This window comes from Mirounga leonina, unplaced genomic scaffold (assembly GCF_011800145.1).
Source record: "Mirounga leonina isolate KUSES-001 unplaced genomic scaffold, KU_Mleo_1.0 Mir_94, whole genome shotgun sequence".
NCBI lineage: Eukaryota > Metazoa > Chordata > Mammalia > Carnivora > Phocidae > Mirounga > Mirounga leonina.
In genome coordinates, this window is record NW_023270855.1 from 38,794,873 (window position 1) to 38,822,492 (window position 27,620).

Sequence of the window (27,620 nt, forward strand, 5' to 3'; positions counted from 1 at the left end):
CGCCGCCCCGCCTCGCGCCGCCGTTCCACCCCGCCCCTTTTCCCGGCGTGCGCCGCGGTGAAGCTCCTCGCCCTCGGCTTCTGCCTGTCGTCCCAAGATGGCGGACACAATGAGCCGGCGCCGCGCCGGTTGGCTCTGAGGCGACTGTGAGGAGGAACGGTCCGCGAGCCCTCGCAGTCCGGGCAGAAGAGCGTCGCACGTGCAGGAGGAAGAAGGGGAGGAGGTGGCCCGACTGTCGGCCGCCTTTGCGCTCGCCGCCGGCGCGGCGCCCGCCCCGCCCGCGTCGGCCCCTCGGCAGCCAGCCCTCCCGCCCGCTCGCTCGGCGCCGGGCCCCGCCCCAGCCCTGCGCCGCCGCCGCCGCCTCCAGCAGCCGCCGCCATGAAGCTGACCGACAGCGTGCTGCGGAGTTTCCGCGTCGCCAAGGTGTTCCGCGAGAACTCGGACAAGATTAACTGCTTCGACTTCAGCCCCAACGGCGAGACGGTCATCTCAAGCAGCGACGACGACTCCATCGTGCTCTATGACTGCCAGGAGGGCAAGTGAGTGCGGCGGTGGCCCTGGGCCCGGGCCCGAGTCCGTCGTCGGTCCGTCCCACCCTCCTTCCCTCCCGTGGCCCAGCGCTCGCCCCCGCCGTCCTCCCCCGGCCCGTTTTGCATTCGCTGCTGCCAGGGCCGCTTCCACTCCTGAGCCGCCCAGGAGACCTTTAATTTTCTTTTTAAAAATAATGAGAGTGATAATAACAGCGTTATTATTTTGTATGCCTTCGGCCTCCTGGAAAAGCGCTTCTGCATTGCTTGCCAAACCCCACCTTGACCTTGACCTTTAAACGCCCGGTCCGCCCACTTCAGCCCCGGCAGGTAGCTTTTCCGCTCCTCCGACTCTGTCGGAGGTGCCCGTCAGCTCTAGCCCCCGCGCAGAACCGCAAAGGCAGCTCTCCTACCTCAGTCAGCAGCGTCACAGCTCGCTCTCTGTGCCCTCCTCGGTGACCTCGATTCAGCCCTGGCACCCCGCCCATCCCCTGCCCCTCAGCTTCCCGCGGCCTTCTGCCGGAAGGCCGCGTGGGTTGCAGTTCTTAGCTGTCAGGATTTATTTGTTTTGCCTCTTTGGGTCCCCTGTCTTTTCCTTTCTGTTCTAAATCATTCTCTTACTCCCTACTGCCTGAGACCCGATGCCCGCATTTGTAGTTAACTTTTGAACAACATCAGAAACTTTTCCTTTTTGCCAGAAGAAAACGAACTTGGCTGTCCCATCCTGACCTGAATGGGAACCTGCTATGAAAACAAAAAGGCATCCTATAACAATTTCGTGTTTCCTCTTATACTTTTTTTTATTATTATTACATGGTCCACTTGGAATTATCAGAATTCAGGGCCTGATCCTGAAATTTCTCTGTTGCCCTAAGTCCTCTGGAGACCCACTGCTCTGCATCGCATCTCATTCTGTAAAGTCTTAAAAGCACATTTTGCCTTTTTCTTTGGGCCCTTGTCAGCTTCACCTCACCCTTTGTAGACCTGCTTTGCTTTCTCCTTGCCAAATTGTGAGCTCCTTTGAAGGAGAAACTGGTTTAGGCTAGATTTGATTTTCCTCAGCCACTTTCCCCACGTAGGCTTGCGGATGTTTGGTTTAATTCGGTGGCTACTGGTTTTGTCAGATTTCATTTTGTTACCTAGCTCCAGATAATATTTTTTGAATTCTCGGAGTTTTCTCTATTTTCTCCAACTGTTCCTTTTGCCTTTTGTTTTAAAACTGATGTCTTCTATAAACTTTCTTTTGGAACTTGTCTCTTCATTTGTGAATTTGGTTATCCAAAGTAATTCTGTTTTGGTCTAAGCTGTATCTTCTCCCCAATTTTTTCCCACGGGGGCTATGAAAAAATATTATGTAACTGGCTCTGATTCCGCCTGCAGTATGCGGAAGAGAGGCCTATAATGGTGGTCCTGGGTGAGGAGAGAATTGTTAGCTGGACCATTATTCATTTAGTAGGTGGATTTCTGTCCAGGTCTGGCCATTTGAATCAGATTGGAAGAGAAAGTGACATAGAGCTGGAGTGGGCATCAGGGTTGCTGGGTCCTGGAGCTAGAAGTAATTTGAAGCTGGCTGTCTTCAAATGTTTAGTGCTTGTGCACAGATTAGAACTTCTTCCTGTAACCTGAGGATAGAGATGTATATTCTCATTCAAAGGAAATGAAGGTTGTGACATGTGACAGCATTCCTTAGCAGTTTGTCTCCAAATGTGGCATAATTTCTACTTGTTGGGAGCAATGACTTGGAAGTCCTGTCTTGTTAAAAGTAAAATGTTAATTTCATGACCTAATGCAGTTTATTCACTCATGTAGCAGTTTTACATAATTACAAACTTGCAGAAAAGTTACAACAGTATTTCATATATCCCATATCATCCAGTAATCGGTTACATTTTACCCCTTTTGCTTTATCACTCTGTATGTAAGTATTTAGGTACGCAATTTTCTCTGAACCATTAGGGAATGAATTGGAGGTATCAAGCCCCTTATCTCTAAACACTTCAACATGGATTTCCTAAGCACAGGGACATTCTTTTACATAACCAGAGCACAGTTATCCAAATTAGAAAATTTAACATTGATATAATAGTATAGGGCACACTTTTTAAAATTTTCTCTTATCAGTGAATTGTGACATTGTGGTCTGTGGCAAGAGAGTGGCCTCGTAGTTAGGAGACCTGGGTTCTAGTTTGGCCTTGTGACCAGGTATGTGACAGTGGTCAGATCACTTTAGATGACATCTTTCACCTTTAAGAGTCCATGATCCTAAGTGGTAATGTGAAGAAGAAATTTGCCACTAGTGTAAGTCAAATGAACATTGGTAGAAGAGTAGTGTTTTTTTGGAAGGCATAGTATCTCTACTAGATGGTATTAATGTTAGAATTTGGGAGCTTGAAAATGGCTAAAACAGGGTTCCTTATGCTTAACATTTTCCAGTTTTTTGTTCATTTTGTCTGTGTTTTGTTAACATCCACTGAATGATTTTTCATCTTGAAAGAATATGAAAGATATCTGCTAGGTGATGCAAATTATTCATAGAGAAGGCTTTAATATTACTTACTCATACCTGATCACAAGAATCGTAGTTTGTGGAAAGAAACTTCCCAAAATACTCATGGAAAAATGTAGTGCATGGGCTTCGTAAAGATCCTGTGAAATGGATGTAAAAATTAGGCTCTTTCAAACTAGGAAGTGATAAGAAGTAAAATTTTCTGTTATTAAGGACAAATCTTCAATTAGTGTACTTGATAAATTTGAGACAAATAGACCATATATAAGTGGAACTGAAAATTTTCCTTATACCACACCCTTTAACATTGGGTCTTCAGGATATGTCTTCACTATTTTATTTTTTTTTTAAAGATTTTTATTTATTTATTTGACAGAGAGAGAGCACAAGGAGGCAGAGCAGCAGGCAAAGGGAGAGGGAGAAGCAGGCTCCTTGCAGAGCAGGGAGCCCGATGTGGGGCTCGATCCCAGGATCCTGGGATCATGACCTGAGCCGAAGGCAGACGCTTAACGACTGAGCCACCCAAGCTCCCCTGTCTTCACTATTTTAGACAGACCGAATTATTGGGATAAGTAAGCTTCTTTTTCCACTTGCAGAAACAAAGTCAACTTTTTTGAGAGCAAGAACATGTGCCTGTGCATGCATGTGCTCACTCACTGTTTACCACACAGTAACCCCACAGCAGAACTCAGGATGGTGGACTCAGCAGGGTAGCCTTTGGGCTGATCTTTTTAGCTGAGCTCTCAGTTAAAGGTGAGAAAGTGGAAAATTCAGTGCATATGGAGTGAGAAGTCTTGTTTGGAAATAGGTTTTATCTATGGAAACTCTTGACCCTCCTTAACATTAACAAAAATTGAAAATGCAAATATTTGACTTCTTAAAGCTGCTTGAGTAATCTGATTATTTAGCATCTAGGTTCCATTAAGAGGGTGAACTTCTTTCTTTTTCAAAATTGGAACTCTTTGTAAACATTGGTATAGGATTTATGAAATCCTCCTATACCTAAATGTAGAACATGGTGAAGTTTTTGGTTAAAGATTTTGCTGAGATCCGTTTTAGCTTGATCTTTGATTTTCAAGGTTCTATAGAGGGAAACATTGAAGGAACTTCAAATGGATTGGTAACCTCTATCTTGGAAATACGTGATTTTGCTTTAAAAAAGAAAAGAAGTAATGACTAGTTTTTTATTCCTAGGGAGAGTTAGTCTTGCCTTCTATAAGGCTCAGTAAGTACTTCAGACTTGTAGGATAGGGAGGATGGATAGCTTCTGCAACAGCAGGTTATGTTAGGAAAGGCAAGCAATTTTGCATCTAGTTTCAGTTTTGATAAATCATTTCTTCTTGAAAAAAGGACCTTATTTCTTAAGTGATGGCTTAAGAAAAGTTATGGCCTCATTGGTATGATGTATTCCCATATCTGTCTTTGTTATAAGTTGTGACTTGTGTTTTATGTGCCTTTCTTCCCAAATAGATGTACTTTTTCTCAAAACTTACTTCTGAACATTGTAGTAAAGACTCATTTGAGCCCTCAGATTTACTTCCACTTCTTAACCTCAGCATTTGGTGTTCAGAGGTGAAAGTCTGTTGTACTTGATTGATTCCATTTGTTTCCTCCCTTTTGGAAGAATTTCTGTTTCTCTCCAGTGTTAGAGTTTCCCAAGAATGCTCATCCTTGCCACATCATTCAAGTGCTTCTCTTTATATGAAGATCCCAGATTTTGGTGATGGAGGATTTTGATGGTTTTCTTTCTCTGTCCCATTTCCTCGTCAGACCAAAGAGAACCCTGTACAGTAAGAAATATGGCGTGGACCTCATCAGATACACCCATGCAGCAAACACAGTCGTGTACAGCTCTAACAAAATAGACGGTAAGCAAGCCTTCTTTTTAGGAAGTTATGGTCATGGTTTCTTTTGTTAAATAGTTCTTGGAATCTTTGTGACTACTTCTACTTTGGTTAGAGTTACTTTAATTTAAATATTTTCCTATGATGTTAGCAATGCCAACATTGTTACGACTCAGGGGATGCTGGAAGCAATCCACTAGTATTTTTGAAGGACTTGAAATGGACTATGAAAGGTCTCCAGATTAGAATGGTATAGGAAGCAATGAATTATATTTATAGTTTGTACTTCTTTAAACTTGAAAGAATACTTTTAGAATAAATAAAAGGAAAGAATACTTCACATACAGCAAGTATTTGGTAAATAACCACAAATGCTTGAACTATGGTAATTTAAGGACTTTAGAAGAGTTTCTGGTGTATGCCTACCTTTTATGGTCTGTGTCATAAAGGATAGTGTATTGACCTTAATTATCTTTGATTTCAGGGACTTCTTTTGAAATCTGAATTTGTCCCTTTTCTCTTTTTACTTTAATTTATTTATTTTTAAAGATTTTAAGTAATCTCTACAACTAACGTGGGGCTCGAACTCATAACCTGAGATCAAGAGTTGCATGCTCTACTGACTGAGCCGATCAGGCATGCCCTCCCTTTTTAATTTTTAAATAAAACTAATGTCTTTAAAGAGTAAAGAGTTATTTTTAGAAATTAAACTTGTGAATTTTTTTCTCTAATAAGTGATTGTTGTTTTTACCTGTATTTCCCCTGGAATAAGTCATTCTCAGTTGACAGTTCATCTTGGTAATTGAGCTATGTAACGCTTTTGTGTTAGGACTCTTTTTTTTTCTTTTTTTTTTTATCTCACTGGATTTATTGATTGTTTCACTTTTTGCAGTAAGATATTTATTTATTTATTTATTTATTTATAGAAAGCGTGATGAGGGTGGGGGGAGGGAGAGAGAGAAAATCTTAAGCAGGCTCCACACCCAGCACGGAGCCCATTGCAGACCCAACTTGGGGCTCGATCTCACAACCCTGAGATCATGATCTGAGCTGAAATAAGGAGTTGGACACTTTACTGACTGAGCCTCTCAGGTGCCCCTACAATAAGATTTTTCTAATGTCATCCAACAAAGATCACTTAGACTGCTATTTTGGCTGTGCCTATCTCAGGGCAGATGGGCAGAAGTCTTTTTATTTTTTTAATGGGACTTTTCTGCCTGTACTTGATTTTTAGTAAGTATATCATTTCTACTTTTCATGCCTCTATTTCAGAAGTGGTTTTCTAAGTAAGCAGTGCAGTTGATGCTTTTGGACAAGAATATAAATCATTAGGATCCTGAGGAAACATATCTATGTGATCATCTGAATGACTGGTATACTTCTTCTGTTGGGGTATTTTTCTGGGTGAATAAATGTGAGGATTCTCCAAATATGGTGCAAAATGAGGCAAATGTGTGGCACTTGCAGCCTTGCTGCCAGGCCTCTGCTGTGAGGATGTTGTTGCCTTTCCTGTCTCGAGTGCATCCTGAAGAGTTCCTCCAACGCTCCGTTTCCTTTTGCCTGATTCCAGGCTGAGGTAGTAGTTTGTACAGTTTGAGGGTCTGTGATACCACCCGGTACAGGAGATAACTGTACAGGCCACTGCCTTGCCAGGAACAGCGCACCAGCTACTGAGTGGGGCAGAGAGGATGGCGACGCCCTGCTCATCCCGGGGAGCACAGGTAATGGGAGGAAGTCTTTTTCTGCTTAGGGCAGGTGAGTCGTTTTCAGAAGTAGAACAGCCAGGAAGACTTTGTAGTTGTCATTCTAGAACTTTGAAGAGTTTCAAAGAAAACTATGTTAGAGTTCCGTTTTGGAACGTACAGAGTGTGATTTTCCCTCTCCCAGGTCAAATGCCCTGTTACTAGAAAGTACCCCTGTGAACCACTGAAATGACTTGGTGCTTTCAGCCTCTTTGTTTCTGTGTTCTGTTTGCCTCTAGAATGTTCTTTTGTGCTTTCCTGTTTGTGTTTTGGCACCGTTTCTTACTGCCTCTTTATCAACAATTGCTTCTTATTCCTAGTCTTTTTGGGGCCACAGCACTTTCCAGTTCTATTCTTTATGGCACTTCATTCCTTTCCCACCACCATCCTTTTTGTTTGCTTACTTTTTCAGATAAAATCCCTTGGTTTTTAAGAGTGTTTGTCTTTTTCTCCCCAAGTACAAGCCTCTATGAATTATTCCTTTCTTTGGTATTGACAGAATCTCACTGCTGTGACTTGTTGATATATTCATGAGTTTGATTTTTAAATGTTTTAAGATCTTTTTAACCCAAATATTCTCATTCTTTTGGTTATTATTATTTTAACTGACTTCTTTGATGCACAAAGGACCAGTGGATAGTTGGTTAATTTAAAAAGTAGTAGGACATTACTTCTCTTTCCATCTGTTTAGTTTTGATGTAAATTGTATATCCAGTTAACATTTAGGTCAGGGTTGGGTCGACACACTGTTGAAGAACCCTGGACAAAAATATTATGCCAGAGTCCAGCCTGATCCTCAGTTTAGCATGGCTTCTTAATTCTTTGAGCCTGTTTCTGAGCAGCTAAATGTTCTTCTTTAAGGCTTGCCGTTCTGTGGGTACTGAAGCTATTGTGTTTTGGGGGGTGGTGCGGGCAGGGTAATTTTGCAGGACAGGTTGCACTGTAACTGTGCAGAAGCCAAAGATGGTGGTAACAATGATTTTAAACATTGCTCTATATGACGTCAACTTGAGAACTCTGCTTTTGAATTATGTGAAATCTGTAGTGCCCATTCTTCAGCTGTGGAGAGGAATTACTTAACCTTATTTATTCACACCTTGCTTGAGTTATGAAAAACAATGAATTCTTTGGCCTTGTTTTCAAGATGAAAATACAAAGCAATTCCTTTAAAAATAATAGGATATCATCATGCCTTATTTGTCTTCTTACAGATACTATTCGTTACCTGTCCTTGCATGACAACAAATACATCAGATACTTTCCTGGACATAGCAAAAGGTAAGAACCAAGTGTTACAGAAGTAGATAGTTCTTTTATCCCTGAGGTTATCCAGAGACCAGGAGAGTAGAGAGATTTTATTAGTGAACTGAAGCTAGTTCCTCACTGCTGTTTGGCATCCTTCTTAGTCTTCTCTTGTTAAACCTCCCTAAAATAGTCAACACTTGATTAACTGAGGTTGTGGAAGCAGGGGTGGGATTTTGTAGAATAAACCAAGATCTCAGTTAAAACATAACTAGGAAAAAAGAGGATTAAAGATACTCAGTGGAAACCTAGGTAATACAGATTATGTTCATCATTTAGAAACCCCAAACAAGCAGATGTCCCTTCATGAAAGGACCATTTACGTGTTTGAGGCCTCTTCCAGTATTGGCAGCCCCATTTCAGCAGGCCTTTGCTTTACATAAATATGTTCCATGTGAAGATCTTAACGAGGATGAAAAAATATTAATAAAATTGTCCTTTGTTACTTTTGAAAGTCCAAAAGCTTGTTTCCTATTCTTTGTAATGCATTTTGTTTCTCTGTTTCCTACCCCAGTTCCCCCAGTGTTTTTTCCTCCCAATTTTTCAAGTTTGGATTGAATGTTGAACATTTTCCATCATTGAGGGTATTTCCTTGTCCTTTTGTTTGCAAATATACATTAGCCTAGTACAACTTGGAGTGGTACAGAACCCTGACAGGAGGTGGACGAAGAACACCCTGTTTTCGGCTGTGCTTCTGATTGGGCAGGGCAAATCTGTGTTGCTGAAGATGAAAGGTGGCAACTGTTGGTTACTGTGTAGTTCCAAACAAAGAATGGCTTGTGACAAGTAGATGTTTTTGCTTGTTAGTCAAATTAATGTTCACAAATGTACTGTCTGTAATTATAAGTTGATTGCAGTTGTTTAAAATTCTTTCCAATCTTCCTGATTATCCATCCTCCTGATGTTCTGATTCTTAGATGACTTTGTGCCTCTTTTGTTGTTTTGAGAAAATCAAGGCCATCCCAAATGAGTTCTTTTCAACTTCTATCTCTTCTGTCTCTTTCTTGGAACCCTTTCCTTAAAAAGAAATAGCCTTTCTTCCTTGACAAAACCAACCTCCCTTTTTCTGCTTGCTTCCGTCTTCTTAATTAGACCTTTCCTTGCTGCCTACAGACTTACTTGGTCTTCCTTATTTTAATTCTCCCACTGCTTTTAACTGTCCAACGTGACAGAATAATCTGCATACTCCCATCTCCACCTGCTTACACTCATTCACTGTTTAAATCACTCGGTCTAGTCCTAGAATCATTTATGGAGGTTTTTCCACGCTGTTTTATTTCCCTTTCCCTGCTGCCTCCAGTTAAAATCTACTGCCTTGGGGTTTGGTTTGTTTGTTTTTGGGTTTTTTTGGTAACTTTTTTTTTTTCCTTTGGCATCTTAACTTTTCCCATCTTGGTGCTTACTCTTGCTATTCTTGGTCTCTCTTTCTCCTTTTGACTTTTTTTTTTTTTTTTTAAAGATTTTATTTATTTATTTGAGACAGAGAGAATGAGAGACAGAGAGCATGAGAGGGGGGAGGGTCAGAGGGAGAAGCAGACTCCCTGCCGAGCAGGGACCCCGATGCGGGACTCGATCCTGGGACTCCAGGATCATGAACTGAGCCACCCAGGTGCCCTCCTTTTGACTTTAAAATAAACAAGATTCTACCCTCGTTTTTCTTCCTCTCTTGATATTTTTTTCAGATATCTCCATCACTAAGTTCATTCAGTGGTGAATGGCTTCCCAAATCAGTATTTTTAGCTCATGTCTATCCTGATTTCCAGACTCAGTTTCCACCTCCAGGTTTTATATTCATCTCCGTAGGTGTTTCTTTCATGCCCCACCTGACAGGTCCAGCACACCATCCCTCGTTGTTATATGCCTTGGGCCAGCTCCTCTCTGTTTGCCTCATATTTCTTCATCACTGTCCCTTCTGATTATCCTGACTCAAAGCCTCTGTACCTGTTTGTTTTCTTTCCCCTGCTTTCACATCTAGTGAGCTGTTAATCCTGTTGATTCTGCCTAGGTTTAACCTCATGTGTCACTCAGCTCTGTACTCTCTCCTTTTTGTCTGCCCCGGCTCATGCCCTGTCAAGTGAATTATTGGCAAATCCTAATTAATCTCCCCATCCCTCATCATCCTGCTTTAGCATCCTGTATTACAGCTCTGACCGCTTCACAGTCTGTGTCCAGAAGCTTTAATGGTTCTCTCTACATCTGTCTGCTCCTTCCCCTTGGAGTCAGGCTCACCTCCATCCAGCTCTGACTCATTTTCCCAGCATTATCTTCTGCCACTTGAGTTGAGGTGAACTCTGCACTGCTTCCTGAATGTGGGCCTCATGCTTTCCTATGTGGCACCTTTTTCATAAAGGCATCTCCCATTGAAATCCTGTCCACTACATGTGCTGCTTCTTTGAGAAAGCCTTCTCTGACCCTCTCTTGGAGTTCTCTGAGCTAGACAAGCTTCCTTAGAGTCAAGATTTTGCTCCTCATTGCATTCCCTTTACCTCTCAGCATAGAGCCTTGTGCCAAGATAGACTTCCTCTGAGCTTTTCACCTGAATACCGCAGCATTAAAATTACATGTCCATATGCATTCTGCTCACTCTGTTTTATTACCACCCCCGCATTCCCAGGAAATTTTGGCTTACAGTATCTTTAAATGTTTAGGTTGAGGAACTAGTATGAATGTTAGTTGAGTTATAGTGCAAGAAATTTTTCTTTAGGTAAAAGCTTTAAGAAAAAAGTACATTTTCTTATTTTCTATTCATGGCATAAATTTTAATTCTTTCCAGTGGGACCAAAACTTCCTGAACCCCTTTCAGTGTCATCTAAAACTTGAACTTCCTCTATTTCTAGATTAAAAAAAAAAATCCATTCATAAATGAGCTGTGCAATTTGGTCATCTTTTTGACTTCAGACTTTTGTCCAAATGAAATAACACAATAACATTTCCTTTATAATCTTCATCTATTACATCAGCTCCTATATCTATGAAGTGTTTTACAGCCGAACCCGAATGTGGAACTACTCTTCCATAATCCAGAAGAAGAGTTACCCAAATGTCTGTTTCCACAAGGGCTTTCTCTATAGGTGGTACTGACTAGAATCGTAGGCATTGTACAGGTCATAGCTGCCCTCAGTTGGGCCTGTGATGTGCTCTGAGAGGCGAGTGAAGTAGAGCCACGTGTGGTCCTTCCTTGCAGGCCAGGCCCAAATGCTTGGGAGGCGGCAGGTGTCTTCAGAGCAGGGCATGGCAAAGTGAGAACATGAGCAGAGGGGACAGGAGAGCTTGGAGTGAGCCTTTGGAAGAAATGTCTTTGAGTGAGCGACTCTTAATGCTATAACCATAGGAGCGGACCCATATCAGAAATACAGTTGCTGTTAGCACAGGCCTGTGGCTTAGTAAGTATGGTGCCCAAACCAACAGTCTCACCATCACCTAGGAGCTTGTTAGAAGTGCAGGTTCTCAGTCTTCACCACAGACCGACTGGATTAGAAGTTCTGGGAGGGGATCCCAGTAGTCTGCGTTCCAATCCACCCTCGGGTGATGCTGATGGTACTCGGGTTTGAGACTTAGTGTAGTCCATAAAACTGTAGTTAAGGAATCATGAGGATTTTTTGTTTTGTTTTTTGATTGAGATATAGCTTAGTACCATAAATTCACCCTCTTAAAGTACGCAATTTAGGTTTTTAGTATATTCACAGAGTTGGGCAAACCATCACCCCTAATCCAGAACATTTTCATCACTTCCAAATAGAAACCCTGCACCCCTCAGCAGTCACTCCCTATCCCCCTTCCTCCACGATCCCAGTAACCACTAATCTACTTTCTCTCTCTATAGCTTTGCTTATTCTGGACATTTTGTGTAAATGAAATGAGGCAGTGTGTGGCCTTTTATGTCCAGTTCTTTTCACTTACCATGTTTCCAAGGTGCATACATGTTGTAGCATGAATCAGTGCTTTCATTTCTTTTCATTAGCAGATAATAACATTTTGCTTATCCGTTCATTAGATGATGGGTATTTGGGTTGTTTCCACTTTTTGGCTAATATGAATAATGCTGCTGTGGACATAATGTGTACCTTTTTGTGTAGACATTTTCATTTTTCTTGGGTATATACCTAGAAGCGCAATTTCTGGGTCATATAGTAATTATCTGTCTTTAACTTTTTGAAGAACTGTAAAGCCTAAAAAGCAGCTGCACCATTTTACATTCCAGTCAATAATGCAGGAGGGTTCTAATTTCTCCATATCGTCACCAGCACTTGTTCTCTCTTGTGAGGTGGGATCTCCTTGTGGTTTGATTTACACTGGAATCTTGTATTTTTATGCTGTAGTTTTAAGTTTCTCTTTTCATTGCTATTAGTTTCATTCATAGGGCTTTTCATTATATTAGTTGCCTTTGGTTATTCCAGATTGCTTGTATATGGATGTTTCTTAAAATGGCAGTTTTGGGAGAACAGGTGTGTGTAGGTAGGAAAGTACCTGTGGTTTAGAGTTCACATCCAATTTTTGCAAATATTTTGCTTCAACTCCTCTTTATCTTGATGCATTGCAGGGTGGTGGCCTTGTCCATGTCACCTGTGGATGACACTTTCATTTCTGGGTCTCTTGATAAGACCATTCGACTCTGGGATCTCCGGTCTCCTAACTGCCAGGTAATGGTACCTCACAGTTACACTTTGAGTGTTTCCTATGGTAGGCAATGTCATCAGCTCTTCCTCTCAAACAAGGGAGAAAGTAATGGTTCCATTCTGAGATCCCAGAGTCTTTCTAAACTTTGGAGAAAATCTATCTTCCTGGTAGGTAGCTGGTAATTAAGCAAATACCCTAATCCAGTGCATATTGCTTAGAAGTGTAGGTTCTCAGTCTTCACCACAGACTGACTGGATTAGAAGTTCTGGGAGGGGATCCCAGTAGTCTGCATTTCAATCCACCCTTGGGTGATGCTGATGGTACTCGGGTTTGAGACTTAGTGTAGTCCACAAAACTGTAGTTACGGAACCATGAGGATTTTTTGTGGCTTTTTGCTTTCAAAACCATTTTCCTGAAACCTGTGAGCTTATAGCTTTTATCCTCAAGGAATTTGTTTTTATTTGAATTCAGTGTCTATAGAATTGTACAGTTAGGGTTGATGAAGCCAGTTGTATGGAGACCTGTTTGTAAAAAGTCTCATTTTACTTAGTTTTGTTTGCTTTTTCTGTTCCCTAGGTAGGCAGGTGTCTATTTGTGTCCCTTTCTTAAGTTTTCATTGGAAAAAGTAAATTATATAGTGGTAGGATCCTGGGTTCATTAACTTTTTTTTCTTATTTTTTCTTAGGGCCTCATGCATCTACAAGGCAAGCCAGTTTGTTCCTTTGATCCAGAAGGGTTAATTTTTGCTGCAGGTGTCAATTCTGAAATGGTCAAACTTTATGACCTTCGCTCTTTTGATAAGGTAAAATCTTTGAGTCTTTGAGCTATCTTGGTATTATGGAAGTGTTGAAGGGTAAGATGAGAGCCTTTTCCTTGGTAGAGGAGGTATGTGGTAGACATTAGAGAATGTCAGAGCAATAGTTCTTTCTCTCCTTTTCCTAGTCAAAAAGGAATCTTTTTTTTTTTTTTTTAAGATTTTATTTATTTATTTGACAGAGAGACAGATAGTGAGAGAGGGAACACAAGCACGGGGAGTGGGAAAGGGAGAAGCAGGCTTCCCGCTGAGCAGGGAACCCGATGCGGGGCTCGATCCCAGGACCCTGGGATCATGACCTGAGCTGAAGGCAGACGCTCAACAACTGAGCCACCCAGGCGCCCTGTCAAAAAGGAATCTAAAGGGATAGAGTGAGAGTTGGCTCTGCCAGGAGGAACACTGATGGGCCTTGGGCTGGGGCTACTGTCTTTATCATTGCAGGGGCCATTTGCGACTTTTAAGATGCAGTACGATCGGACTTGTGAGTGGACAGGACTTAAGTTCAGCAATGATGGTAAACTCATCCTCATCTCCACCAATGGCAGCTTCATCCGTCTCATCGATGCATTCAAGGGAGTGGTGATGCACACCTTTGGGGTGAGCTGACAACCTTTGAGCATGGCTATTTCCATGCTTCTACCTCCTGGGCTGAGATTTATGTTAGCTGGTTGATGGAGACCAGCAGTTATCCTGGACTCACCAGTGGAGGCACGGCTTGCGTTTTCATTCTGAACATGAACTTCTCTTGGACTCTGAGACATTCACTTCTCACATAGTGACCCAAGTTTGGAGTTTAGATACAAAATAATTCTTGACCAAAATAATTTTCTTGCCGCATTGAATACAGAGTTGGAGATGGGGTTGAATTGTAAAGGGTGGCAGCCTTGTGTGGAACATTGGTGATGCTATGCATGAAGAGGAGAGGGTTTCATGGAAAGGAAGGTGATGTGTGTGCTGGCTCAGTGTTTGCAGGTAATTATGTTAACAGGGCTGTGATAAGAGAACTGTTCTTGTTTTTAGGGTTATGCCAACAGCAAAGCTGTCACTCTGGAGGCCTCGTTTACTCCAGACTCCCAGTTTATTATGATCGGTAAGCTTGCTTTATCCCCCTTAGGGGTTATTTCTCTGGTACTGTGCATTTATTTGTGTTATTTTTATTAGTTTTAACTAATTAAGATACTATCTATTATCCTTTTGATAGACATTATCAGATTTCTGTATAACAGCACGTTATGCCAAAGGTGTAGTGTCTTTATCCTGATTTTGCAGTTCCTTACCGGGAACTGGCATTAATAATGTTGGTCTTCCCTAGACCAGCATGAGTTAAACTCTACAAGCACGGTCTTATTAGTAATACTCACTTCCTGATTTAACCCTGCATTCGGTTGTCAGTGGCCCGATGTTGGTAGAATGTGATGGTATTCAGCCCCGTTGAGAAAACTGAAGTTTAGAGGAGAAATGACATGCTCAGGAACAAATAACTGAGAGTTAAGATCAGTTTCCTTTCTTCCCACTGCCTCTCCTCCCTCAATTTCTTTTCTTTTCTTTTTTTTTTTAAGATTTTATTTATTTGAGACAGAGAATGAGAGAGAGAGAGCACATGAGAGGGGGGAGGGTCAGAGGGAGAAGCAGGCTCCCTGCCGAGCAGGGAGCCCGATGCGGGACTCGATCCAGGGACTCCAGGATCATGACCTGAGCCGAAAGCAGTCGCTTAACCAACTGAGCCACCCAGGCGCCCTCCTCCCTCAATTTCTGATGAGGGGCCAGGTCCTGAAGCTTGGCTTTTCTCCACATGTCAATTTGTGTCTTTCCCATTTGTCTTTGCATTGCACCTTGAGCTGTTGTATTTTCCTTTATCATTCCCTTTAGGTTCAGAGGATGGCAAGATCCATGTCTGGAATGGAGAGAGTGGTATAAAAGTAGCTGTGTTGGATGGCAAACACACAGGCCCCATTACCTGTTTGCAGTTCAACCCCAAGTTCATGACCTTTGCCAGTGCATGTTCCAACATGGTATGTGAGCATGGGAGATGTCTTCCATTTAGGGACCCTTTCTAGTTGGGGTGGTGGGTGCTTCAGTGAGCACAGCAAGCTGTGTTCTATATAGGTATGTGACGAGCCTCCAGGTTCTTACTCCTCAACTGGTGGCTTCTCTGGTCCACCTATTATCTGATCTCTGGTTGGACTAGTCTTCCCCCCTCCTTTTTTAAGATTTATTTATTTATTTCCGGGGGGAGGGGAGAGGGAGAAGCAGACTCCCCGCTGAGCAGGGAGCCCGGCTCAGGGCTTGATCCCAGGACCCTGAGATCACGACCTGAGCCGAAATCAAGAGTCAGATGCTTACGGACTGATCTTTCACTTTTACTTTTCCTCTTCTTTTCTTGATCTGAGATCACCTCTGTTCTGCTGGGAGATCTCAGGCCAGTTTTTGCTGTGGCCCCTGGTTTTATGCCCAAACTACTTGGGACTACACCTCATAGTTTTTTGGCCTTTTCTTTTCCTTTTAAGATTTTATTTATTTGAGAGAGAGCGCGTTCGCATGAGTGAGGGGGAGGGGCAGAGGGAGAAGGAGAAGCCGACTCCCCGCTGAGCAGGGAGCCTGATGTGGGACTCAATCCCAGGACCCCGGGATCATGACCTGAGCCGAAGGCAGACGCTTAACTAACCGACTAAGCCACCCAGGCATCCCGTTTTTTGGCCTTTTAAAAAAATACTTTGAACCAGCCTTTTGTGGCTGCAAACTCTCAGTGTGCCGTTTCTTTCAGTTTATGCTGAGTTCCTCAGAAAATCATACAGTTGATCATAACTCACTACTTAGAATTTCCTCTAGGCCCCTGTCTCTTCCTAGGCAACGCTAGCAGAACAAAGCGAAGTGTGTCTCAGTCTCAAGTTTCTTTTTGGCATCTCTTAAATCTTCCTGGGTATTTGAGGATGAGGGATTTCGCTTCTAGCCTATCCAGAACACATTGCCCCCTTGGCTCTTTTTTTTTCCCTTTTTTTCCAACTAAGGAAAACGTGTCAGAAGGAAATGCAGCAAAACCATCTAGTTCAATTCTTCTCACTTTTTTACAGCTCAGGAAGGAGAGGGCCTGTTGGAGGTCACCTGGCAGATTAGCAATGAGTCCAGGTTACCCAGACACCCACCTTCCAGACAGCTTTCCTGTTTTTCCTTACCACTGGGCCACTGGCATGGAAGGTAGACAGTGTTGAAGACAAGACCAGCTTACTTTCGCATGGAGGGGGTGTTTCTCCCTAGATTGCCAGAATTGATTGGTCATGAGGGAAGGCCACCAGCCAAAACTCTTCCACCGTTGGGGTTGGGCACCTTGATGCTATGGGGAGGGTTAAGAACCCTCAGCAGTGAGGAGAGAGGCTTGGCTTTTAAAAATTGACTTCTGTTTCTCCTTCCAGGCCTTCTGGTTGCCCACCATTGATGACTGACCTTGGTGCTGCTCGGCTGTTTGTGTACAGTGAGGGTGGCCAGCAGGAAAGAACTCAGAGGGGACTGAGATAATGGATTGGATCATTTGGGCTGGAGAGCATCCTTCCACATGGCCTTCCCATGGATGTGCTGTACATCTGCTCAAAAGAAAAAAAGTACTTTGCCGAGCTTCTTCAAAAAGACTCTTGGTGTGGCAGATTCTATCAGGACTTAGATTTTACAGCTGTCACTGCACTGAGCTCCTCCAGAGGAGTGACCAGATTCATGATTAGGGTATACTGGGGTCCTCAAGACGCCTGCAATTTTGAATGTATTTGCTGCTGAGGAGCCGGTGAAGTTGTTAATTCTGCACATCCCTTCTCCCACCCCCATAAATGCATGGGAAGCCACAGTTCTGGTTTTGAGATGCTAAGGGCAGCTCAGCACCCCTTGCCCTCACCCTGCATGTCTTGTTACTGGGTCTCCCTCTGTCATTGTGGCATTATTCCACAACCATCATGTTACTTAGGTGCCAAACATTTACAGAAATAATTCTTCATATATCTTGGGGTAAGAAAGGGATAGATACAGAAAGAAGGACCTTGCTTGCCAGGAAGCCTTGTGAGTTAGTCATGTGAGGGTGGGTGATCTGGGCATGCCTTAGGGCTCTGAGTGTTGGGTGGGAAATGGCCCAAGAGCCTGAAAGGGAGGAAGTAGGGGTTGCAGGTAGTTTCTATGGCTGGGAGGTTTAGCAGTAGCCTAGTGTGATCCCCCGTCATCAAGACAAACCTGCGGTCTTTCTGGGTGCCTGCCAAGCTTGGTTTTGTACAAAAGCAAGGTGGGAGTCTATTTTTGTACATGAGTTACATCACGCTTTCCTGTGGGCCAGTATTGTGGAGTGAGTCTGAGTTGTTTACACTGATGCCTTCCCTGCCCACCACAAATTGTGTACAGAGTCTCCAGATGATAGCACCCCTTCCCAGCTCCCAAGCAAGAGCTGGCTCTAGGCCTGTGTTATATGTTCTATTTAGCCTTTTTATATATGACATGGGGTTTTTGTTGTTTGTATTTTAGCACAGTGTGTACACCTTCATTTAAATATATCCGTGTGTGCATACATACATATACATATGTATGTATGCATATATATATATGTATATAGAATATGTCATTTCTCACAGTTCAGAAGGCGGTGGAGTCCGGCAGCCCAGGAGAAAGACTGAATCCTTGCTAATAGTGTTTGCCACAAGTGTTAGTGAGTCTTCTTTATTACCCTTATTTCTTTGGGAGACAGAACGAAGCAAAGCTTCAAGTGTTTGCTGTTTCCATGGCAGCTAAACGAGGGTCTTGGGATAACTTCCCTTGTGTTCCTCAAGCCGCACTTTGGGGCCCTTTCTGCAGTATTAGCCCCGTTTTGCTCGGTGATGCTCTGTCTGCGCCTGTACATGTTGACAGTCACTCTTGCATGCCTTTTGTGCCTGGCTTCTGGCGTCTGGGGACACAATGCTGGAACCAGAGCATTTTCAGTTTGTCTGAAGCTTCTTTTCCAATTACAGGTCATTCCTGTTTACCTGGTATGTCTGCTGCTTTTCCTTGCCTTCTCTTGGAAGGGGGGAGAGGTCTTGATCAGGGTTGCAATGAGCTAAGGCTGGCTCGTGGCCTTTCCTTCCCCTGCATGGCCTTCTTAGAGCAGGACCAGTGGCATATTATTTCACTAAGTTCCCAAACATGTAAGCAGGTCACATGTTCCCTGCAGATACAGAAACAGGCTCAACGAGGTTATGACTTGCCCAAGAGTACATAGCTGCTAAGGGGAAGCAAGCCATTAACTGCCTTCATTCAGCAGCAGGAATACGCTGTGAGTTGCTAGCAATTACAGTTTTGTTTTGTTAGCAGTTACTTTTGACTTGTTCCTCAAACTTAAAGGGCAAGGGGCATACATCTTTCCAAAACGTAGACTGGAATCTGCAGCTTTTCTCCAGTGCCACCCACTGTCTATAGCTCTGCCTTCTCAAGAGTGGAGGGATTTTTAGAAACCAGGTGATCTGAGCTATTACTGCCCACTTCTGGCTCTCCAGGGTAGAGAATTCATGGTAGGAATAACTGTTCAGAGTGCTTGAGACTGTGGGTTTACAAGAAGAGCTGCGTAATGAACATACCTGCAACCACGGCAGCCACTTGCCTGTCAGCAAGGAAGATGATTTCTATTGAGTTACTGGTGTCCAAAGCTAAGGTACCATGTCCTTTGAAATATGCACGGCACTGCCTGTCCTTCTAGGGACCCATGGCTACAGAGCTGGCTCTCCTGAGTGTGCAAGGAGAGGAAAGGGCTGGAAGTGACTGGGGACGATGTGTGGGAATAAGGCAGAACAAAGGGAGCAGAGGGGCTGGGGCTGCAGGGATGCTCTCCGTGGAGCCAGGGGTACCCTAGCTCTCGGGGTGGGAGGGGGCACAAACCATGCTCTTGAGAGTCCAGGCCAAAGCCACCGATTTGTATGTGACACTGCACTGCTCAACCACCAGCCAGTGGGGTGTTGTTTTTTTTTATTTTTATTTTTTTTTTTTAAGAAAAAAAAAAAAACTTCCTGTTGCAATCATAATTAATGCTTATTGAGGAAATTTGGGGAATTTTAAAATGAATCCGTTTGCCACCCAAATGCTACCACTGTTAATCTTTTGGTGTTAAATGTTCCTCTAGATATTTCTGTGCATAGGTTTTTGGTGTGTTTACATAGTTGTTATTCTACTGTATATACAATTTTATGTCCCTTTTGTACTTAACATATAAACATTTTTTCCATGTTAACAGTCTTAAAACAGAATTTTATGGCTGTAGCCTCTCTGTTGTTGAGTTTCCATAGCCTTGTTTGCCTGGTTCCCAGAGTTGGAGGGAGGGGTGGGTCATCTCCTGTCAGTCCTCCTGACTCACCCTGGGACTCATGATAATGCTGTGTGGATGGATTGTTGGGCTCCCTGGGACTGTCCCTTGCCTGTCCCTGGTGACCAAGGCCTGGGGGCTGGTGGGAAGACCTCCTAGACCCAGACCTCAATGCCTCGCAGCCTGGGTCTCAACCACAGGTGCTAATAAGCAGCCACAGGACCAGAAATGAGTGGGAAGAGCCAACCTGAGCCAGCACTGAAGTAGCATTTCGGACTCCCTGGCATGTACCTTAGGCTGCCTTTCATCCCCCATTGTTACCTCAACGCTTGATCAGATTGGCAGCCTCTAGCTGGAATAAAGTTTGGTCCGCTAGGCCCTGGCTTCTGTGGGGCAGGGAGAATGGGGCCTCTTCTTTGGCTCCTGCACTAGTTCTGGCAGAGGGCCTGGCCAATAGCTTGATAACCCATTGCCTAGCTGGTGAGTTGGCAACTCCTAGAGCCCATGCACTAACTCAGTGTCCTCAGAGCTGCCTGCCTCTTCTTGGCCGCCTCTGAACCAGAGAAGACACCCTTGGGCCTGCCGCTTTGCCCATGGTCGTTGGAGGTTGGCCAAGGATTATGAAGAGCAGCAGAGGGAACATGCCAGCATGTGAGTGATGATAGGCCACGCCCAGGTTCTTCTGGCAGACGGCTCAAGGAGAAAGAGGCCTGGTGGGAGGCCTGCTGCAGCCTTTGGCTCTGCTGAGACGCATGAACACAGGTCAGTGTGGCTGACCCTGCAGTGGTCACTCCCGCCAGTTTGACGTGCTTGCAGTTGAGAGACCAGGGGCTTTGGCCTTGTGTGAGGAGCAAGAGCAGAGACAGCGGGCCGCCAGGGCGAGCTGCCTCCGCAGTTGATGGGGGTGAGAGGCAGGCACAGGATGCTGCCCACACTGCTGGGGGGCAGGGGTGGTTGCTGAAGAGAGGAAGTCAAAGTGCAGGCTGCTAAGGCGCACTCCTGCGTTGACTAGCCACCTAACTAGAGCAGTCCTGGAGAGGCTGCCAGCACTTCGGGGGTCCCCAGGGCGTCAGGGCCTAGCTGTGGCCAGACCGAGGCCCAGAAGTGCTGAGAAATTTGGTAGTTTTCCCTATCCCTTCCCTGGAGAATGTATAGGAAATGGGAGTCTAAAATGAGTTAATGAGGGGCGCCTGGCTGGCTCAGTAGCACATGTGACTCTTGATCTCAGGGTTGTGAATTCAAGCTCCACACTGGGCATGGAGCTTTCTTTAAAAAAAAATAAATGAGCCAATTAAAAAATAAAAATAAAATGAGCTAATGGGCAGGAAAGGGGGCCTGAGAGCCTCCCCAGTAATCGAAACATGTAAGTTTTACCATCAGTTCTGGTGCCTCTTAGCCCATGTCCCTCCTGGCCCCCATCTAGGGTTGTGAGTTGCCTGAATAGAATTTATCCCAGTTGTAAACTAAAGTAGGAGGGTGAGGCTGAGATCATAAAGGTGGTCACCTTGTAATTCAACAAATGCTTCCGAGCACCCGGGCCTTGGCAAGTGCTAGGTGATGACAGTCTTGTGGGGAAGGTGGAGAACTAAGCTGTTCATCAGACAGTAAGCCCTGGAACACCGTGATTTGTCTCCAGCTAATTCTTGGTTTATCGAAGTAGGCGTGCAAAACCAAGTTAAAGGCACTCCTGGTACACCAAGCCCAGAGCTCACGGATGGTGGTAGAGACTTTTTTGTGTCCTAGACCACAGTTCTCACTGGGGCTCACCCCATGCTGGGGACTAGGGAGGCCCTCAGAGAAAATGCACCTGACTATAGGCAAACTTGCAAGGGGGAGCGGAGACCAATTCTTTGGAAAGTAATAAGAAAGAGCAAAAAGTGTACTATAATGCCAAGCTTTACAGCAATCCATGATCCACAAGGGCTCTTCAGCACACAAACATTTAATAATAGGGAGGTGATGGGGAGCAACAAAAGCAAACGCATTGCTGGCACATCAGCCTATGGCAGGGCTGGGGCCAGGAGGAAGTGATCAGGGGACATTCCCGGCTCAGCAAACTCTGGGGCTCCTCTTGCCTCTTTCTGTTCTGCCCCAACTTTAGCCCCCTGAGCCTCTGCCTCCCCTCCAGTGGCAGAAGGGGGGATGGCAGGACCTGGGCTGGTCTCTCCCAAGGGGCTGATTCAAGATGTCTGTTGAGCAGATAGGAGGCTACCCACAGCTTCCCATAAGGCACCTTGCATGGGCTTTGGGGGTTATTGAGTAACTATCCTGACATTCATGGGTTGGAGACCTGGATCCAAAGAGGCTCTTCTGCCCCTCCTGGCATTCGTGGCCAATGCCCTTAGTCCAGCTGTCCCCATCTGGGAATAACGTTGGGCTGCTAAGACCCTGTCAGAGGAGCCCCCCCCCACCCCCCCCGCCCCGGGTTTCCTACATTGTAAAGGGAGGTTATTGATACTGCGCTCTTGCCCTGCCTGCCAAAGGGCGGACCTGGGGAGCTGGGCTCTCCATACTCTTCCTGCCTTGGCTACCTGGTATAAACGCTCTCCTTGAAATAGGCTGGGGTGGGGGATCACCCCATTGTGTCTGGGGCAGGGCAGGTAGGCCTGCTGTTGACCATGATGGAGGGATGCCCAGACTACACCTGGCCCCAGAGTGGTTCTGGGATGTAGTGTCTGAATTCCTCAGTGGCCGCCGCTCCTCTGGCCCTGGCTGTGCAACGGAATCACGAACACTGAGATGTCGTCGTAGGACACCTGCCCGTCCCCTGTGGGACCGTCATCCTTTCCCTGCGTGCTGTGTATCAGCCTTTGGGCCAGCTCCGAGAACCTGTGGGGGTCATCCTACAGATGCACTTCGGAGCCACAGCAAAGAGGCAAGGGCCCCCCTCAGGGAGAACTTGCTGCGGAGGGCTGGACACGTGGGAACCCAAACAATGCAGTCCAGCTGTGGAGCCAGGCAAGCCACAAGCATGGGAGGGCCACAGGCTGGACCACGGAGATTTTTGGTCCTGGGGATTTTGGAACCCAGAGATTTTGGGGACCCACAGTCACCCCCCCCCCCAGAAGCGTGAGACAGCTCCACTCCTGACCACATGCCCCGAGCCGGGCTCATCATCAGCACTGTCCGCTTAGCCACAACCACATCCTGGTGTCGCTGCTGGTACCAGGCAGGTCCCCAGAAGCTACAGTACCTGTGTGGGTCCTCTCGGTTGCCAGGGAGGAAGCTCCGTACTAGCCGTGCCACCTGCTCATTGGACAGGACATCCCAGAGACCATCAGTTGCCATGACAACCACATCCTCCTCCTGCAGCTCCAGCTGGTCCACATCCAGTACAGTGACCTGCAAGTTAAGCCTGAGGATCCCTCAGCACTCCCTTCCCGGCTCCCGCCAGCCTCATCATCTGCTTTTCTGGGCAGATGGAAGCTGGTGTGGGCTGTTGCCCGCTCACCTGTGGGACAGAGAGCAAGAAGGGCTTGAGCTGAATGTTTGTGTCCAGGACTCTGAGCTGATGGTCTCCCAGGCCCCGGGAGACAGCCAGTGTTCCCAGTAACCGAGCCTGGGGACAAGGGAGACGTGAGGTGACAGCAAACAGCCCCAGCCAATGTGCAAATAAAGCACACAGAAGCGTACTGTGGCCCTCAGGGGCCCTGGGTTGAGGGACAAACATCCTGTAGCCTTGGAGGAAACCCCGAGACCCAGGCCACAGCCCCCAACAAGGAAGAAAGGAGCTCCCACCTCTGCAGGGGGCGATTTAAGAGGGGCTCTTCGAGGGGGCCATTCACTGACCTGCCTACCCTGCCCATGGATCAGTGGGTACTTGAGATCCGACTTCTCCACGCACTTGTAGCTCCTACCAGGAGCAGACCCAGCATCAACCCAGGCCCCACCCAGCCCCTCACCTCCCCGCACCAGGGAGCCCACCCCGCCCAGGTGGAGGAGGACGGCCCCAAGGCCACACACTGGGCCTGGACACCAGGGCTCTCCCCACTGTCTCCAACCCCACCTCACTCACCAGCCTCTCATGTGGTGATCCCGGAACAAAACCTTCTGCCCCAAGTCATCCCCCTTCAGTCGCCGAGGGAACTCCAGTCGGGTGAACTCACCTGCCAGAAGCTCGGGGTAGACGAAGGCCTGGGGTAGGGAGGACAGGCACAGATCAGGCTCTCTCTGGTGGCCTCTGGTGACTCTGGACTCACAAGTTGGGGCTCCACAGCCTCCCTCTGCCAAAGGCACCTACCAGCTGCTGGATCCGCTGCCGCTCAGTCTCCGGGGTGAACTCGGAGCTCAGGGGCCGAACCTCATCTTTCCGAACCAATATGGCCCTGGACGGGGTTGCCGAAGAGAGGGAGAGGTCTGTGGGGCAGATTCCGCCCTCGTTCATGGCCTCCCTCCTGTCGGCCCCTCCTCCAGCCACCAGGGGACCAGCTCTGCCCCCCCCACCCCACCCCCGTGACTACCTACAGCCTGCAGAGTAAAGGCTCAGCCCTTGGGCCTGGCGCTCGAGGTGTCTGCCCTCCCTGGCATCTGCTGCCCACTCACACCTGACACGCCAGCTCCACCCAGCCAGTCAATCCCCATTTCCATCCCTCCACTTCCAGCCCCCTTTCACTGTCCCCCTGCCCCTGGTGCCCGCCGGCCCGCACCACCACACCTACCCTCCAGCTCTTACCTGCTGTCCCCAGCATTGGCCACATACAGCTTGCCCTGCAGGGACACAGCCACCAGGGCTGTGCAGCCGCCCACCTGGCCTGAGGCCTCCAGCTCCCGCCCGATCACCTCATCCTGGGGTAAACCGAAGCCACCTGAGCTGCTGCCGGTAGCACGACCACGCCACTCTGTCCCCCGTCCCCAGCCCACCGTTCACTTCCCCACCAGCCAGCCTGGCGGTCCCCACCCAGAGTCTAGTTCTGACTCCAGGATCCCTGTGGTCAGAGGATCTAGGCGTATCCCCTGGGAGGGAGGGAAGTCCTAACCAGAACTGAGGAAGGGAAAGCAGCCCCCGCCCCGGGGACCAGCAGGGCGCACGAGGTACGCGGCGGCTTGGAAAAGCACCTGGGGTGTACCAGGCACCCGGTAAACAGGAGGGCTTATGATGACAACGATGACCGTCACTAACAAGCCAACCCCATCCTGTCCTCCCCATGCAAAGATCCAAGGAGACTCCACCGCTGTGGGCAGGGGTGCCACTCAAGTCCCTGGTCCCTTCCCCAACCAAAGGCCACACTCACACATTCCTGGAAGGCACTCTCCAGAGCCCCGATCACCAAGTCTTCTGCCCTAATGCCCTTTTCTTCCACAAACTGGGGATCACTGGGGCAGACGCAATGGCCGCTGAGGTGCATGGGGGGCCGAGTGGCCACCATGCCCTCTACCACGGCCTCCAACTGCCGGCGCAGGCAGGAGTGCAGGGTGTTGGCGGCCAGAATGGCTGCAGCCGGACCGCCGTGCCCATCGAACAGGGCCCAGTAATGACCTGTCAGGAACTGTGCAGGAAGGGCTTGGCGTCAGGCTCTGCCTGGCTCCCCCAGCTGTCCCCTGGCCCGAAGTGGGACACTAGAGCAAGAACCTCAACCTGCAGTCCTGCTCCCAGCCTGAAAGCCGGGCTCGGACCCAGCTGTGCTCACCTCCTCTGGGCACAAGGTCAGCCACTCCTGGTCCTCTTCAGCCCCAAACTCACATCTCCGTATGCACAGCTGCCCACAGGCCGCCTGATCCTCATTGAACTCAGACTTCTCTGCATTGATGATCCTGAAACCGGTAAGTGGTCAGTGACCCTTCAGGGACACACCCATGTCCCCACGGGCAGAGACCAGAGCTGGCACACAGAAGGAGGAGCCCTACCTCTGAGGCAGCAGCCCCCATGCTGCCCCTGACACACATCTGGACAAACCTCAGGCTAAGGCAAAACTCGGGGGGCAGCCCCCCCGGAGCCTACCCGCTGACCTAGGCTGGGAGGGGAGGGTGGGGCTGCCTGGGGAGATCTGGGCTCCTTTGCCTATCCGCCATCCCATCTCAGCCAGATTTCCTGTCCCATACAGCACAGGCCACAACCCAGGGTGAGATGCGCGCGTGCGGGGATGGAGGGTGGCCCCAAGGCCCGCGACGCGGGAACTCTACCCAGTGTCCCTGCCCCATCTTGGAAGCCCCAGAGGTGCAGGTCCTTCCCAACTCGCAAGCCTCTCTGAGGGAGGCTGGAGTCCCCAAGAAAAGGCCGCGGTGGGACTGGGAGTCGCGGGGAGGCTGTCAGAGTCCCAGCTGAGGACCGGAGGGAGGCATATCCACAAGGCTGGGGGGCGGGGGCACTCGCTCAGCTTGGGCTGTTTTCCAGGTTGGTCCCGGCGCCGGGGCCGGCCCAGCAGGGCCGGGAGCGGGGGAACCCGGGGAGGGGGGCACTCACTCGGCGTAGCCTGCGTTCCAGGGCAGCGCGCGGCCCCGCGCCGGGCTGCGCACGGGCCGGGCGTCCGGGCGGCGCGGGGCGTCGGCGGTGCCGGGGCCCGAGCCCGAGCCGCGCAGGAAGCGGGGCCGCCGGTAGGGCACGGGGCTGGCGCGCGGCCGGGGGGGCCGCGGCGCGGGGAGCGGACCCCCCGGCAGGAAGCGGCGCCGGAACCAGCCGGCGGACATGGCGCGGCGGCAGGGGGCTGCCCGCGGGGCGCCGGGCGGGAGGAGGAAGCGGGCCGGGGGGCGGGGCCGGGGCGGGGCGGCGACGGCCCCAAACCCGGCCTCCCGCGAGGAGTGCGCCCGCGGCTGGGCGCCCTCGGGCCTGCCGAGCCTCGTCACGACCGCGAGAGGCCGAGGCTGTTGTCGAGCCCACTTCGCAGGCAAGAAAACTGAGGCCTCGAGAAGCGAAGCGGCTCGCCCGCGTCACGCAGCCGCCCGAGCAGGCCGGGTGCTCCTGCACACGCGGGGGGGGGGGGGGGGGAGCTCCGGCCTGGGCGAGGGAAAAGGCCCCCCCGGCCCCCCAGCGAGGTGACGGGGTCGTTCGGAGGCTGGGCACCCCCCGTCCGCCGCAGAGCCCCCGGCCTCCTCCTGCTGGGCCCCAGCCTTGCGCAAGGCGAAGATGAGAACAGGATGTGCTTGGAGGTGTCAGGCTGACGCGTTGAGTAAGAGTCTCAGGGCAGGGGGTTCCCCCAGGTGGCCTTCATTCCCCACCCCCGCAGTCTGTCACCCTCCGCCCCCAGACGGGGCTTGGTGGTCACCCCGGTCGTCCTCATCGTGGGAGGCCGCTCCCCATTTCGGGGACAACCTCCCAAACGACCCCTTGATGGCCTCTCTGGATAGACCGCAGGATCTTCACTAGAGTGTTTGTGCCTGGTGGACAAGAGGAATTCATGGTCCCCAAAAGGCTCCAACCAGAGTTCAGACCTGGAACTAAGGGAAGTGAAAGACTTTGATCTTCGCTGGAAGCGGGGTGTTGCAGTGTCTTCACCCCGACCAGCTGTCGCAGTGGGGTCCGCCACAGTGTCTCCCCTCGTATCTGCTTTGTCACCCTTCTGTCACTTAAGCCCAACTCCTGGTGCAGGAGTGTTCTTTCTGCCCCCTAAGGGGGTCTCCGAGGCCCACAGAGGGGAAGTGTCCTGCTGCCCAGGGTGAGCTGTTTCCATTATGACAGTTCAGCTGACTCAGACCGCCCCCCCCCGGGGATTTCTCTTCCCTTTTCCGCCTCCAAAAATGCAGGCTTGCCAACTCAAAGGCCCTTAGCCCAGGGTCCCCGGGGAGAGATGCAGGAGGAGTTTGCCTCCACTGCCCAAGCCTAGCACGTGCTCACAAGACCCGACTTCCTCTGGGCTGCCAGCCCTGCCCCATTGGGAGGTCCCCCTGCCCCGGGAGGATTGTTCTTGAGATGGGAAGGTGTGCCCCAGGTCCGCTCCCTCAGATGACTCCAGTCCGGAGCAGCCTGGGGGCTAACTTACTGACCCCACTGTGTGCGCCAGGCCCCACACTGGGGACAGGAGCACAGCGGGCGAGCC

The 27,620-nt window shown here is 48.4% G+C and overlaps 3 protein-coding genes and 1 pseudogene across 8 annotated transcripts in view; 1 reads left to right on the plus strand and 3 right to left on the minus strand.

Annotated features, from left to right (window-relative positions):
* Positions 1 to 993, minus strand: part of GLYCTK (glycerate kinase) — a 33,331-nt gene extending 32,338 nt beyond the window's left edge. The window contains exon 1 of one of the 2 annotated variants that reach the window (XM_034997815.1): positions 941 to 993. The gene's annotated coding sequence lies outside the window, so the exon portion shown is untranslated. The remainder of the gene's footprint in view (positions 1 to 940) is intronic. The other variant, XM_034997814.1, reaches the window with a different exon arrangement.
* Positions 99 to 19,618, plus strand: WDR82 (WD repeat domain 82). The gene is made up of 9 exons (XM_034997820.1): positions 99 to 539; positions 4,804 to 4,901; positions 7,831 to 7,897; positions 12,462 to 12,561; positions 13,224 to 13,340; positions 13,794 to 13,949; positions 14,373 to 14,442; positions 15,222 to 15,364; positions 16,763 to 19,618. Exons 1-9 carry the CDS (start codon positions 379 to 381, stop codon positions 16,790 to 16,792), a joined length of 942 nt encoding a protein of 313 aa, XP_034853711.1. The 5' UTR covers positions 99 to 378; the 3' UTR covers positions 16,793 to 19,618.
* Positions 10,681 to 11,154, minus strand: LOC118005423 (annotated as a pseudogene).
* Positions 19,619 to 21,574: 1,956 nt separating the features above from the next.
* PPM1M (protein phosphatase, Mg2+/Mn2+ dependent 1M) lies at positions 21,575 to 26,295 on the minus strand. Of its 5 annotated transcripts, XM_034997803.1 has the most exons (10): positions 26,051 to 26,295; positions 25,278 to 25,401; positions 24,882 to 25,136; positions 24,323 to 24,435; positions 23,891 to 23,975; positions 23,666 to 23,784; positions 23,440 to 23,503; positions 23,102 to 23,209; positions 22,844 to 22,992; positions 21,575 to 22,479 (listed from the first exon to the last, which is right to left on the minus strand). In XM_034997803.1, the coding sequence occupies exons 1-10, from the start codon at positions 26,272 to 26,274 to the stop codon at positions 22,335 to 22,337; spliced, it is 1,386 nt and encodes a 461-aa protein (XP_034853694.1). In that variant the 5' UTR covers positions 26,275 to 26,295; the 3' UTR covers positions 21,575 to 22,334. The 5 variants fall into 5 exon arrangements, with proteins under 5 accessions (XP_034853694.1, XP_034853696.1, XP_034853695.1 ...); XM_034997805.1 differs by lacking the exon at positions 23,440 to 23,503; XM_034997804.1 differs by lacking the exon at positions 23,440 to 23,503 and having other exon boundaries at positions 22,844 to 23,005.
* Between the last annotated feature and the right edge of the window lie 1,325 nt (positions 26,296 to 27,620).